This window comes from Xyrauchen texanus, chromosome 27, assembly GCF_025860055.1.
Source record: "Xyrauchen texanus isolate HMW12.3.18 chromosome 27, RBS_HiC_50CHRs, whole genome shotgun sequence".
Classification (NCBI taxonomy): domain Eukaryota; kingdom Metazoa; phylum Chordata; class Actinopteri; order Cypriniformes; family Catostomidae; genus Xyrauchen; species Xyrauchen texanus.
Genome location: NC_068302.1, coordinates 23,374,209 through 23,389,399, shown reverse-complemented (window position 1 = coordinate 23,389,399; position 15,191 = coordinate 23,374,209). Strand labels below are relative to the sequence as shown.

General features: G+C 39.5%; 1 protein-coding gene across 1 annotated transcript; it reads left to right on the top strand.

The window, feature by feature from the left end:
- The first annotated feature begins 6,969 nt into the window (after positions 1-6,969).
- prdm2a (PR domain containing 2, with ZNF domain a) lies at positions 6,970-12,254 on the top strand. The gene is given in 3 exon segments (XM_052094779.1): positions 6,970-6,988; positions 7,459-7,607; positions 7,610-12,254. Coding segments are annotated over 3 exon segments (4,407 nt in total). The 3' UTR covers positions 11,849-12,254.
- Positions 12,255-15,191: the final 2,937 nt, after the last annotated feature.

Sequence of the window (15,191 nt, the reverse complement as noted above, 5' to 3'; positions counted from 1 at the left end):
TTAACAGTAATTTAACATCCATTATTCACACACAAACAATCCACAGCTCAAACTCACACACAAGGGTCAAAATGTCAGAGCTTTCCCCTCTCATATATACACTCACTGAGCACTTTATTAGGAACACTATGGTCCTATTAAAGTGCCAAATGAGGTCTTCTGCTGTTGAAGTCCATTCGCCTCAGGGTTTGACGTGTTGTGGATTCTGAGATGCTTTTCTGCTCACTACAATTGTACAGAGTGGTTATCTGAGTTACCGTAGCCTTTGTCAAATATAACCAGTCAGGCCTCTCTGTTGAACTCTCTCATCAACAAGGTGATTCGCCTACAGAACTGCCACTCACTGGATGTTTTTTGTTTTTGTCACAATTCTGAGTAAACTCTAGAAACTGTTGTGCGTGAATATCCCAGATGATCAGCAGTTAAAGAAATACTCAAACCAGCCCATCTGGCACTAACAATCATGCCACGGTCAAAATCACAGCGATCATACCCCCCCATTCTAATGGTTGATGTGAATATTAACTGAAGCTCCTGACCCACATCTGCATGATTATTTGCATTGCACTGCTGCCATAAGATTGGCTGATTCTATAATTGCATGAATAAATAGGTGTACAGGTGTTACTAATAAAGAGCTCAGTGATTGTATACAACCATGTGTTAATGTATATAAGTGAATGAATATGGAAGCAGTGTAAGCTGTACATTTTTAAGACACCAGGAAAAATTATCTACAGGTGTTGTTTTTCACAGCTTTTCCTTGTTTTATATTTGTGTGTGTGGTGTAATGTTAACTAAACGTACAGTACATGAGAAGCTGATGTCATACATCAGGCTGACATTCGGTATGAGCAGATAACAGGGTATAGCGGGGGAAGACTTTCTCTTTCTCTCTTTTGTGTTAAGCAGTCCTTTGTGTCACATGGATGGAACATACATGGTGTATGTGTGACTGATTGCAGCTCAAAAGTGCCTATTGTTCACAATGTGTGTGCGAGTCAGTTTTCCTCTATACATCCTTGAGTCATTGGCGCGCCAGTATGGGGGTTTAGAATGTAAAGATCAAGCTTTTAATTGGTACCCCAAAGGAGACTGAGCACACTGTGCATTCTGGAACATTTTGCAGCTGAAATCGAAATAGAATCACTGCCCCCAGTGGCTGAAACAGGAAGTGTTAAATTTAAGGGCACGTGTGAGCTCCAGCTTCCAAGTGAGATGTCCACAGAGTGGTGCCAAAAGAGAGTTGTATTTTTAGCTGTAAATTATGTAATACAGTAAACAAGAATGCATATTTTATCAAATCCACTTCTAACCCAAACCATAAATGGTTGCATTTTTCAAGCAAAAACACAACCTCCAAATCACTCAACATTGTTAATGTGAACACAATTACTTCCTGGTCATCATGGGGTCACCAGAACCAGTGTCTCTGAGGTTTCTCACACAACATGCAATCAGTAGCCCTAGAGTAAAATGTTCACACATATATTAATGCTAAAATGTCTGATGGGGGAATGGTGCCTCACAATAATTCAGCTGATTAAGGTTCATTTCAGGGTACATGAACTTTCAAAGTAAAATGTTGATTTCACATGTGCTCATGTTAAGGACTGATGGGAAGTTGAGGTTCAATTATTTTGGTTGATCATAGGCATTCCTTTCTTGGAAGGACACACAAACATGTGAACTGGAGATGTACCCTGGTGTGGGAGTTTATTAAACAGAACACAGAGAAAACAGGTAGGTAGCGTGAGGGGAGTATTTAGGCAAGTATACGGTCTTATTAACACAGCCTTTCGTAAAACCAGAAAACGTAGGCAGAAGGCGATCAAATGATTGCCACTAGAATCCACAGATCTGTATCTCAGATACTATCCTTGCCAAAACGGGAAACAAACTTCAAACCAGGTTTCAGACTCACAAAATCCATAAAATGAGGAGCAGATCAGTATATAGAGGTATAATGGAAACTCATGGTTCTCAAAGTCACTTATCTTGCACATCCAGAGCAGATTGTTGATAAACAGGTAAGTTAACATACAGGTGAGTGCTTTTCCTCTGAAGCAGAGTCCTAGGAACATACAACAAGGCCAGGCCACAAGTGAGTGTGAGGCGTAAGTGGAAGTCCAAACAGCTGATGAGCTGCAGGTGTGCATGATTAACACTCAGGCGAGTGAAGGGGGGGGGGAGAGAGAGCGTGGCGTGAGAGGAGGAGTCTGGAAGATCCGTGACATTTCTCTAGTTCCTGACGATGTGGATCAATATACAGTATTGTGAATGTGAATTTGGACACTCACTAGGGCCTTTATCCTCTAATATTGGCCACTGATGACACAATTACCTGTGACATGATTACAATGTGCACAGCATTGCTGTATAACATGCCAAGAAATATATTCTTCCGGAATAATTTGTTTTGCTTATTGTGCATGTTTATTGTAGCTGCTTGCCCTCCATTCCTGACAGCTTGAGAGACTAAAGAAGACATATTTCTGGTAAGTGAATTTAGTGAGCAGTCAATACCCGCTGGTTTTTATAATGCTTTCTGGGAATTTCTAGGGAGCAAAAGTTTCATTGCTCTATTTTAAATTAAGAAACTCTTTTATGTTCTTTTTTAAACTCTTTTATGGCCCTTTTATGTGGTCCCAAGGACTTTTGTCTCCTATGTTTTAAAACTAAATAAACAGCATACATAGTCTATGGACTATCAGGAAAGCAGGCAGAACTTACTGTATGTTTTACTCTTAAGTAAGGTTAAAGGAATACTTAACACAAAACTCTAAATTACTTACCCTCATGTTGTTCCAAACCTGTAAGACTTTCTTGCTTCAGTGGAACACAAAATGAGATGTTAGGCAGAATGCCCAAGTTGCTCTTTTTTTCATACAATGACAGTGAATGGAGACAGACACAAACCCATTTCACACATACAGCCTTTTCTCTAAAATGTACTACAATTTTCAGGTTAGAAGCAGAGCTGAGTAGTAACTGATTACATGTAATCAGGATTATGTAATCAGATTAAAAAAACAAGTTCTTATAATCAGATTAAATGACATCAAAAATACTCACAATCAGATTAAAGTTACTTTTTATGGATTACATGATTACATATTAATTTATTGACCCATCTAATTCGAATCTAATAAGTTGTGCATGGATCATGGAGAGTACCACAAGCCTCCATATTCTGTGAGTCTCCATGAGCCACGTGATAAAATGCGCGAAGTGACGGTTTTAGAAACGGAGGCAACTGAGACTTGTCCTCCGCCACCTGGATTGAGGTGAGTAACTGCGCCACCACGAGGACCTACTAAGTAGTGGGAATTGGGCATTCCAAATTGGGAGAATAGATAAAATAAAAAAATAAAATACATATGGTCTGAGGACTATACTTGACATTGTGCTGTTTTATTTACCTCCAACATTTTTCCCAAAACAGACATAGGTAGTCTGCCCGTGTCTTCCCAATCATTATTTTTGCCATTTTTTTGTTTTTCGTCTCTTGTTTTTCAGACAAATTAGTAAACAGACAACTTTTGAACAGTGAGCTGATAGAGACCCTCTGGAAAAAAATCCTGTGATCAGTTCAATTTCTTGCATGAAATTATATGAGACTTTTTTTTTTTCGCTGTTGGCCGTGGAAGATCTTGTAATTTGTGCACCTCATCTTGGATCTGTTGTGTAATATGCGCACTGCAACGACAAGAAGGTGACACATGATAAGTAACCTTTCTGTGTAATGTTGGCTGTACATCGATTCAGGTCTGACAGTAGTGCAGCTTTACACAAAACATTGACTTTAGTGATTTAAAATAGCTTATTAACCTTGTCTGAGTAAAGTTATCCAGTATTAAAACGTTGTTGCTTTGACAAATGAGCGCAGTTAAACCTTGTAGGCCTAAATCCTGGTAACTTTCGCACTATGTAAAGAAACGAAATAGAGAGTTGACGTGACTAAGAGATTTCACATTTCATCATGGTCTTCTGTTTTTTAACAAGCCGTCATATTATCCTGTCCATGATCAGATGTACAGAGAAAGATTATTTTGGAGCATAATTGGCAGAACTCTGGCCTGGTTATTCACTGCTCTCACATCTGAGCCAGCAAGCACTGTCACGTCCGCATGTGATTTCGAATTCTCCTCTGTAATTCGATCTTACCATGGAGCCCCTCTCAAATCTGTTCCTTGAGTGCTGTTGAACTCAGGGACCAGTGTCACGTCTGCATGTGATTTTGAATTCTCCGCTGTAATGCCAGGTCATGCATGAGGCAGTGCAGCGATTGGATGGAAACGTTCCTGCTCATGAATAATGTGGAGAAATGCTCAGATTCTAAGGACATATTAGTGTACTCTTTTTCCCAATCACTTGACTCAGAGTTTACGCATATACTTAATATATTATGACTTTTTTTTAAACGAAAAAATAAACACTTTACCCTTAACAATAAACATAATGAGTTATATAATTGTTTTGAATGATGTGCATATCTGTTAACATCTCAAAAAAAAAAATAATGAGGGGTTCCATGACCCTTTACATTTCAGTCAGCTATCGCATGGCTTCAGGAGACTTGGAATAAAGTGTATGGAGTAATTTTATGATATTTATTTAGTTTATTTTTTACATATTTTTGTTTCGATGAGATTACAAAATAGGTTTATTTAGAAAAGAATAGAATTTGGGAGATTAAGTTTGGAATTAAGTTCACACATCATTAAAAACTAGCCCAAATTCACAAAACCGAAGATACAAGAGAAGCCTTATTTGCTGACCCAGGGCATCGTGGCAACACATGATCTCACTCATTAACAATCGAGGAACATGCTTGGCATATGCTGGTGCCTCATTCTCACACAAGCACTCACATTCTTATCTGAAAGCATGTTCAGATTATGATGTGAGGGTGGAACAGCAGATGATTGAATGAGAGTGGGACAACCTGCAAATGAAGGGAAAGTAGGTGAAAATGAATGCAGAGTAATGTGACAGTTCTATAATGTGTTATTGTTGGGCAGAACAAAAGCCTGCTGACAACAGAAACCAATGTATACATTCCACAAACAGTCCATATGCTTCCTTCTGACCTTTGATTTCAAAATAAATATTCCACAGCAATGGTTTCAACTGCTCTTTAGACAAAAAGCAGACCTACGAAGCCAACTCATCAGATGCCAGATCACCCAGTAATCTAGTGGCTTGATAAAAATCAGTCCATTTGAAACGGCACTCTGTTTTGCTTAATGACTTCTTAGACAAGTTACATTGAGAGTATTCCTAATTGTGGACACAACTACATCGAGCTCTCAATTACGAGCTTACTTCTTATCCTTACACATTGGACCACAGAGACCTCTAGTGGTCACTTGTAAGAACTACAGCAATGTGTAATTAATGTATTATTACCATGATAGTGAGACAATCTTTTAAATTTGAGTTGTTAAAATACGGTTTCAAATACTCTCCTATATATTTTTTTTAATATTTCTTTATTTATCTGTTATAACAACACTGTACGTTTGAATATCTTCGAGGAAAATTAACGATAGTGTCATTTATACAGGGATATGGTGCTGATTAATATAATCTGCGCTTCTATGCGCGAGCTCGTTACATGTAGCAGGTGATTGAGTCATAAGTGTCCAAATGTTCAGTGGATCAGAACCCTTACCAGTACCCGAATTCGTGTTCACGATATATTGATTCACGACATAGTGAGTTAAGGCTCATATTGAGATACAGAGATAGTCTGCGGCGAACGCTTGTGAGTCACTGATACACGCGAGTGACTGCAGCACCAAACAAAGCTGGTAAGCAATACAAAGCTACATCAAATGTAATACAGCACCAAAGGGCATATATAATCAAAATTACTTGCCATTTAAAATTACTTGCCGTTTTCGAAACGTTTGCAACCAAATATTGTTTATTTTGTCTGAGAGCTGAGGACGGTTAATGCATGCATATTATGGCTTAAAATCACAGTATGTTTTAATGCATTAAGTAGCCTACCGTTGCGCAGCACATGAATATCGAAGATCTTTATCGTAAAGTGTGACTCTAACCGTGACCTCTCACTTGCGCCCAGCGGCAGCGCCAAAATGTGGCTATCAGACGTCCGCAACATGTGCTCCCTGACCACAAAATAGGATGATGACATGCCCACTTCGGTTGTATTACGCTTATATTAATTTTAAGCAATTTTCAAGTACCATATATTTGTGTTGTATTGTAGTAAATATATTTATCTGAATAGGAATGTATGATATTAAAAACAACCGCTGAACGGTAAATCGATTCTCCGCATATTTACAACGAGAATGCGGCATTACGTTAATTCTTCAGTATCGCAGAGAATGACTCCTAGCACTGTTTTCTCAGCCTATCTTGTGTTGGTGCCACTGTGTTGATCATATGCCTGTTTACTGCATTAGGACGCCCTGTGACCCAGTGACGCGTATGTAAAATTAGATTATTTCATATAAGGTTATCTGACACCACCCACACTTCTACAGTCTTACAGATATAGGCCTGCTGATGCTGTATGAAAATTAACCTCAAGAGGTCAGCCCACACATAGATTTGAACGTGTATTTTAACACCGCTAGAACGAACATGTCATTCAATATATAATGGAAGTCTTTCTCTTTTGCATTAGTTTTTACTTACCATTTTGTTAGCAGAATAGGGAGAAGAATGTTTAGCTGTTAGCACTGTCTGTCTATACTGTTGAAGTGAGCTTGTCTCTGTCGATCCGTTTTGTTTCTTGTTTTTTTGATCTATGTATATTCTTAAAATGTCAAACAGATCTGTAAATGCTGTTTAATAGCATTTGATAAACTATTTAAACTGCCTATTTTTGTTTAATTTGAAAAATGATTGTGAGCGCAATTGTATTTATTTTTATCATACATGACCTTTGTTTTCACATTTTCAGACATTCTGATAAAATTTTTAGAGGATATGTGGTTGTCATGGCATAGTTGAGGATGTTTAAAAAGAATCACATTGCATCATGCCATGAATCAGCAGCTGCTATATGTCACACTGACACACAAACTCAGATAAATTGTATGTAATTTATGTTATGTTTTAAGGTATAGCCTCTGATTGATTTCTTAATTTTCAAATTTTATCAAAGATATTGTCAAGAGCTATTACTGAATTCATTTTCAGCCAATATGCAGCCTCTCCTAAACACACTACAAGAAACACTGGAGAGGATAGTCTAACAGAGATATGGAGATCAAATGACAGTGAGTAAAACTCTTATTTCTTCTCTTTTTGCATGTTAGAAAATGTAGATGTACAAGCTTGCACAGGGGGTATCAAGCATCCCCTGATCAATGCTGATCAACAAAAAGTTATGTTACATTCAAACACTTATTTATTACATTTAAACATCGAATGTAAAATGTTTAATTGTATCACAGGTATGTTAATGTGTTTCAGCTGTTGAAGAGGAGAGACCTAGTATGTCATCAGGAGATTTTCTCCAGCAACCTGCAGTTCAACATAACCACTCCTACAAAGAAGCACTATCAAGCATTGTGAAACTAGTAGAGGAAAATATAGAAGGGATAGAGGGAGGATCTATGAGGATCATGAGAAAATGGATTGCAAAAACAAACAGAACATCCCATTGTTGCTGAACGCCAGCCACCCTGTATCTATGGTAACACAAAATTTTGCTAATCAAAGTAAAGTGTTTGAGATTGAGCATCCTGAAATGATAAAACAGGATTGTAGGACTGTTTTTCCTTTAAATGACACTAACGTTGACCTAGACCCAGACCAGGACCCTGATGGTAATGTCCAAAATGTTTGTAAATTACCCTGCCCTCGCTGCAAGAGACGCTTTACAAGTAGACAAGGCCTGGAACGACATTTAAAAAGACATGCTTTAGCAACCAGCCACACACAGCAGTTCAAATGCAGTCGCTGCAGAAGGACCTTCAGTACACAATTTAGTCGTCGGAGGCATGAGACAAGACATGATAACAGAAAGCCAGATGATCATCCAGGAACCACTTGCACTGCCAGTCAAAATGAGCCTAGCACTGGAGAACCTCTGAATGCTTTCAGCCTGTCTAAAGCAGACAAGGCATCACAAAACCTGGAGCCAATCAAGTACTTTAATGCATCTGATGGTAAACAGAAAGATTGCTCTGATAGAATCAGTGATGCCAAAGCCTCACACATTTGCAAGTACTGCAAAATAGCATTCAGAAATCATACCAGTATAAGGAGACATCAGCGCAGGATCCATGATCACCAACTTCTTCCTAGAGGAGTTTGTAAGAAGGCCACAGTCACACAAACATCTGAAAGACAGCAGCTTGTTAAGACTGCACAGGACTCTCAGACTGCTATCCCACAGTGTATGGAGGACATCGATCAGGAAAGTGAGTACATGGTTGACATCTCCAGTAACATTTCAGAGAACCTTAGCTTCTACATAGATGGGAAAATTGTCTCAACCAGTACTGTAAGCAACTGTGAGGTGATTGAGATGAATGATGCTATCATCAGTCCAGCTCAAACTACACAAGCTTTTAAATTAAAAACCAATACTTACAATTTGACCTCTGATCTGCCTGGGCAATCCTCCACCAGATGTAGGACTTCTACCCCACCTTTACTGCCACAAATAAAAACACAATTGGAATCTGAAACCATCTTAACCACCTGTTCATCTTCCTTTTCCTCTTTGTCACTGTCCCCTACATCAGGAACTTCACTGGTCACCGCTTATCTGCCCCAGTCTATTGAGGCAGTTGCCTTTCACAGGGAAAAAACAGTCTATCTGTCTCCCAAACTCAAGCAGCTACTGCAGAATCAGGTTGGCAGTAAATTAGCATTTGCATTGATTGCTGATGGCCAGAAACTTGACTCTTCCTTGTGCCTGACCATATTACCTGCAACCACCACAAGGCTTAAAAGAAGAACAACATCTCCTCCTAGCTCTCTGCAGCAAAGACCCGATTTGAGTGTTGAAACTGTAATGCAGGATGATGATTCTGCAACAGCCAAGGTGCCAGATTTGGAGAGCCACAGGACATCTCCTGAGTTGAGATTCTCAGGCAATGATGAAATTGAATCTTTGAATCCACTCACCTCTGAGGCAGCTCTGATGAGGCAACATATTTTGTCATTAGACTGCTCTGTAGTAAGATCTGGTGGAAACTCCTGTAACCAACAGCCATTAGACCTCTCCAACCCTGTGGGTAAACAAGATAGCTGTGAAACTTCAGCAGAATCTGTTCTGGACTTAAGTATAGGTGGAAAGTGCTTGGACTGTTACACATCAGGAGGTTACCTCACTCATCCTGCTGTTAAGAAGAGTAAACCAAACTCCAGTATACTTCAGAAGGTTCTTATGAATGAGTATGCTGGAGTAGATATTACCTCTGAAGTTCCAGCAGCTGCAGGCATCGTCAGTGCTCCTGACATAACAAACCTTTCAATTGTGTCACTGTCTGATTCAGGCCCACAAAACCCTGAAAAGGTTTTGTTTGAATTTTCTGTTTCCCCTGCCTCTATTCATCCAATGACTCCTTTACTCACGCCTGTCAATATCAATCCTGCTGCCCCTATCCCCCCATCTCAAGGTTTACCTTTAACTCAATCTTTTGTGTCCTATCTATCCACTACCACAGAGAAGCCCAGTCAAGAAAATCAAACTCTCCATTCCACTCTCTTGGTATCAGACACTGTGCTACCCCCAAGCACTGTAGAGGACTGCATTGATAATCATGTACATCCCTCACAGGGTGATTTGAAGCTGACAGTCCCTGACTGTATGACCTCAGCTACTGGAAGTATGGCACACACCCTTTTACCTGCAGCCCCTTCATTGTGTTTACAAAGCCCTCATTGGGTTGCAGATCCCACTTTATGTGAACTAGCCCAAGAAACATTGGTTGTAGACTCTGTATTATCATCTGATGCACAGATGTTTTCTACCTCTCATCCTGTTAACCGGTCAAACATCACATCATTGACCTTTCTGCCAAACACAGTTGTTATTGAATACACAGTCACTGAAAATATTCTCCCAACTCTCCAACCTAATTCTATTCAATGTCTCTCGGACAAAGCTTCTATAGATACAACATTACAAAAACAATCTCATGTCCCAGCTCAACTGCAGTCTGTCAGCCCTGAGACCACCCTAATGCCTGAAACCTCCACACAGTTATCAAAGTCGTCAGGCTCTACAGATGATACACAAACCCTCACTGCTTCCACCAATGATGTGAAAGCAGAGAGCGATGAAGAGGGACAGGATAACTTGCTATGCCCTACCAGTGCTAATGTCCAGATCTCTGATTACTCTAAACATGACAACAAAGTTGAAGATGAATCCTCTCCCGTTCATTCCTTTTGCAAGAACTTCATGTGTAATGTTTGTGACGAGCCCTTCAAATCCATGAAAAATCTCAGTCAACATGTAGGTGAACACTCCAAGGAGTGGCCCTATAAATGTGAATTCTGTGTGCAGTTGTTTGAGAGTGACATGGGTTTGCTCGAGCACCGCTCCAGTTATCATGGCATTGGTAAAATCTATGTCTGTAAAACATGTTCTAAAAAATTTGCATTCCTCTGCAACTTAGAACAGCATCAGCGAGATCTCCATCCTGGTCAAGAGTGCTTTCACACAGAAGTGATGCATGGCAAATTAAGACCTGAAAATCATAACAGTCCCAACATTCTGATTCAAAATCTGATCAAACCAGACCTTCCCATCACAGAAAATAAGCAAGAATCTGACAACACAACCTCAAAAGCAGAGGATGATGACATGGAAAACACTTCTGAAGAACTGTATACAAAAATAAAAATAATGACATCTGAAGGGGTCAAACCAAAAGGCCCAGCTGTACGTCTAGGCATTAACCAACATTACCCAAGTTTTAAACCACCTCCATTCCCATACCATAATCGGACACCAACTGAAACAACAGCAGCATCAGCCACCAACTTTACCACTCACAATATCCCTCAAACCTTCAGTACAGCTATTCGTTGCACCAAGTGTGGTAAGAGCTTTGACAACATGCCTGAACTGCACAAGCACATCCTAGCCTGTGCTAATGCTAATGACAAAAAGCGCTACACCCCTAAAAAGAACCCTATACCACTTAAGCAGTTTGCAAAAGCGCAAAACGGGGTGTTATCGCCTGTGAGAATTGTTAATAGTAGGCAGAATCTCTCTCAAAAGCCTGGACATCTGAAAAAACTAAACTTTTCTGAATCACCAGTTAAGATAAAAATTAATATCATGAAAAAGAAGAAAGACCTGGGGGTTTGTGCATGTCCTCACTGTAGCAGGGAGTTCACATACCATGCCAGCTTAAAGAAGCATGTAGCTTTTAGCTGCCCCATGAGGCCTTCCAGTAGAAAATCCAAGAACAGAAAACTTGACATCGTTTTAGCCCAGGAGAACATCGAGAGCATTCGCAGACAAATAAATATTAGTGCAAAATCACAATACTCAAACCATGGGCCAAAAACAATAAAAAAGAGTCGGATCAACAAGCCAAACACAGATGCTGCCACTCAGGATATTAGGCTGAAAAGATCTATCATTCTGTCAACATCTGTGGTTCATTCTAGTAAAAAAGGCAAGCCTATTTTAAAAGGCAGCTTTATGTCACAGCTGGCCTCAAAGCAGATAGTGTTCTCCTCTGTTGCTCAGGTTAAATCTCTTAGGTTGAGAGAAAGAGGAGGGCCTATTACTCGCAGTGTGCAGCAGGCCAGAACCACAACAACACCCCTTGTACAGCCAGACAGTCACAACCTAGTCATGCGTCCTGTTATTCTTCTAGTCAAGAAATGAACAAAAAATTACTACTGATGTCAACTATCTGTTTTTTTAAATGCCTCCTTGGTGCATTGATTGTGTAAATATGATTCATACAGTCAAGTAACTGCAGATATTGGATTACTGTGACCAAAACACTCTTGGTAGCATGGTGGCTCAGTGGGTAGCATGTTCTCCCTCTGTTTGCGTGGGTTTCCTCCGGGTGCTCCGGTTTCCCCACAGTCCAAAACATTCTGGTTTAGTGAATTGAAGATTCTAAATTGTCTTTAGGTGTGAGGTGAGAGTGTGAAAGTCTGTGTGTGTTAGCCCTCTGATGGACTGACCACTTGTCCAGGGTGTTTACAGCACTACCTGCAACCTTACATACAGTGCATCCGGAAAGTATTCACAGCGCTTCAATTTTTCCACATTTTGTTATGTTAAAGCCTTATTCCAAAATGGATTAAATGTATTATTTTCCTCAACATTCTACAAACAATACCCCATAATGACAACGTGAAAGAAGTTTGTTTGAAATTTTGAAAAAAAAAATCACATGTACATAAGTATTCACAGCCTTTGCCATGACACCCAAAATTGAGCTCAGATGCATCCTGTTTCCACTGATCATCCTTGAGATGTTTCTACAATTTGATTGTAGTTCACCTGTGGTAAATTCAGTTGATTGGACATGATTTAGAAAGGCACACACCTGTCTACATAAGGTACCACAGTTAACAGTGCATGTCAGAGCACAAACCAAGCTATGAAGTCCAAGGAATTTTCTGTAGACCTCAGAGACAGGATTGTATCGAGGCACAGATCTGGGGAAGGGTACAGAAACATTTCTGCAGCATTGAAGGTCCCAATGAGCACATTGGCCTCCACCATCCGTAAATGGAAGAAGTTTGGAACCACCAGGACTCTTCCTAGAGCTGGCCGCCTGGCCAAACTGAGCCATCGAGGGAGAAGGGCCTTAGTCAGGGAGGTGACCAAGAACCTGATGGTCACTCTGACAGAGCTCCAGTGTTACTCTGTGGAGAGAGGAGAACCTTCCAGAAGAATAACCATCTCTGCAGCACTCCACCAATCAGGCCTGTATGGTAGAGCGGCCAGACGGAAGCCACTCCTCAGTAAAAAGGCACTTGACAGCCCACCTGGAGTTTGCCAAAAGGTACCTGTAGGACTCTCAGACCATGAGAAACTAAATTGTCTGGTCTGATGAAACAAATATTGAACTCTTTGGCCATTGGAACTCAGAATGGCAAGCGTCATGTCTGGAGGAAACCAGGCACTGCTCATCACCTGGCCAATACCATCCCTACAGTGAAGCATGGTGGTGGCAGAATCATGCTGTGGGGATGTTTTTCAGCGGCAGGAACTGGGAGACTAGTCAGGATCGAGGGAAAGATGAATGCAGAAATGTACAGAGACAACCTGCTCCAGAGCGCTCTGGACCTCAGACCGGGGCGAGGGTTCATCTTCCAACAGGACAATCACCCTAATCACACAGCCAAGATAACAAAGAAGTGGCTACAGGACAACTCTGTGAATGTTTTTGAGTAGCCCAGCCAGAACCCAGACTTGAACCCAATTGAATATCCCTGGAGAGATCTGAAAATGGCTGTGCACCGACGCTGACTGAGAGGTCCTGCAAAGAAGAATGGGAGAAACTGCCCAAAAATTGGTGTGCCAAGCTTGTAGCATCCTACACAAAAAGACTTGAGGCTGTAATTGGTGCAAATGTTGCTTCAACAAAGTATTGAGCAAAGGCTGTGAATACTTAAGTACATGTGATTATTATTATTATTTTTTTTAATACATTTGCAAAGATTTCAAACAAACTACTTTCACGTTTTAATTATGGGGTATTGTTTGTAGAATTTTGAGGAAAATAATGAATGTAATCAATTTTGGAATTAGGCTGTAACATAACAAAATGTGGAAAAAGTGAAGTGTTGTGAATACATTTCGGATGCACTATATAGACTTATATGAAAAGTGGCTATATGAAGATGGATGGAAAATGTTTGGGCACAGTACTGTTTAATTGAACTTATGAAAGGCTGAAATAAGAATGCCCTTAATTTTTCTGATCTTTTTTTTTTTTTTCCATTACTGCCAGCTCAAATACTGCATTTAATTTCTAAGCTTTATAAAATACCATTATTATTTGCCAAATAATCAATGGATCAACTAGTCATTTGTAAATACTTTTGCTGTATGGAACATTTTATTGTGCTGACACTGGGTGTTCCTGAATATCTAGCGACCACAGATATCCTATCCTGCTTTAACACACCTGCCTGTAGTTTTCAAATAACAAATGACATTGATAAACTGGTTTAGGTGTGTTTGATTATATGCTGATCTGAACCCTGCAGGAAGGTATAGATCTCTAGGAGTATTACTGAGCAACCCTGTGGAAATGGATTACATAAAATGCTCTGAAATGTCATGTTAAAGCAAAAAGTGTTATTTTAATTGCTGGGAGAGTTGGGGTCTCATGCACTTTATGCTGTTGATCATATACATTTTTGTGAAATGCACTGCAGTAAAATGAAACAATTACTGATAATTATTTATTCATGTGATTATTCAGTGTTTAAGTGAAGACTTAACTGGAGCACATTTATTATTGTGATGTAACTGGATTCCATTTTGTAGATCATGTTAGTTTGTGTATTGTTTGTTGTATATGTGCAGAATGGATTCTTCATGCATGCCCAAGACTTAATGGTTGAGTGATAGTGTGCGCGTTAATTTATCAGACTCTGCACTACAGCAGACATGCAGCAGGAGAAGTAAGATTAGAATATATTATATAATTGATTATAATTGCTAAAGTGGTAGAAGGTGTCCAAAATTTCTCTCTATGTCCCTGTTCCTTTTTCTTCTTAAATGTAAAAATATTTGGTTCATATCCTATTGAGTCATCATATTATTTAATGGGTCTGATTTATTTTCAGTTCAGTTAATGGACATGTTTAGGACTGGGAAGATATTTATTTGTGAAATGGAGACTGCAACCACTTGTAACCAGGTCTGGAATTTTTAATTTCATAGTGCTTAAGATGATTGTTTGCACAAATGTGTGTCCTGTTGAACTATGCTGATGGTGAACATGGTATCAGACTAAAGCCTTAAAGATGTGTAATTATGCAGAGATGCTTTGTTTGGGACAAATGTGATTATGGTTATATTTTGTTTTGTCACTTCAAGACTTCATAATCAGGGTTAAGAACAGGTAATACATTGTATTTTAAGGGTTAGTAAGGCTTTAGGAATAATATAAACATTGAAATTGTTACAATATGATTGATTGTTATGATCTAAATGAAAAGGTAACAAGTCTATCTGTCCTGTTTGGAAAAAAGAA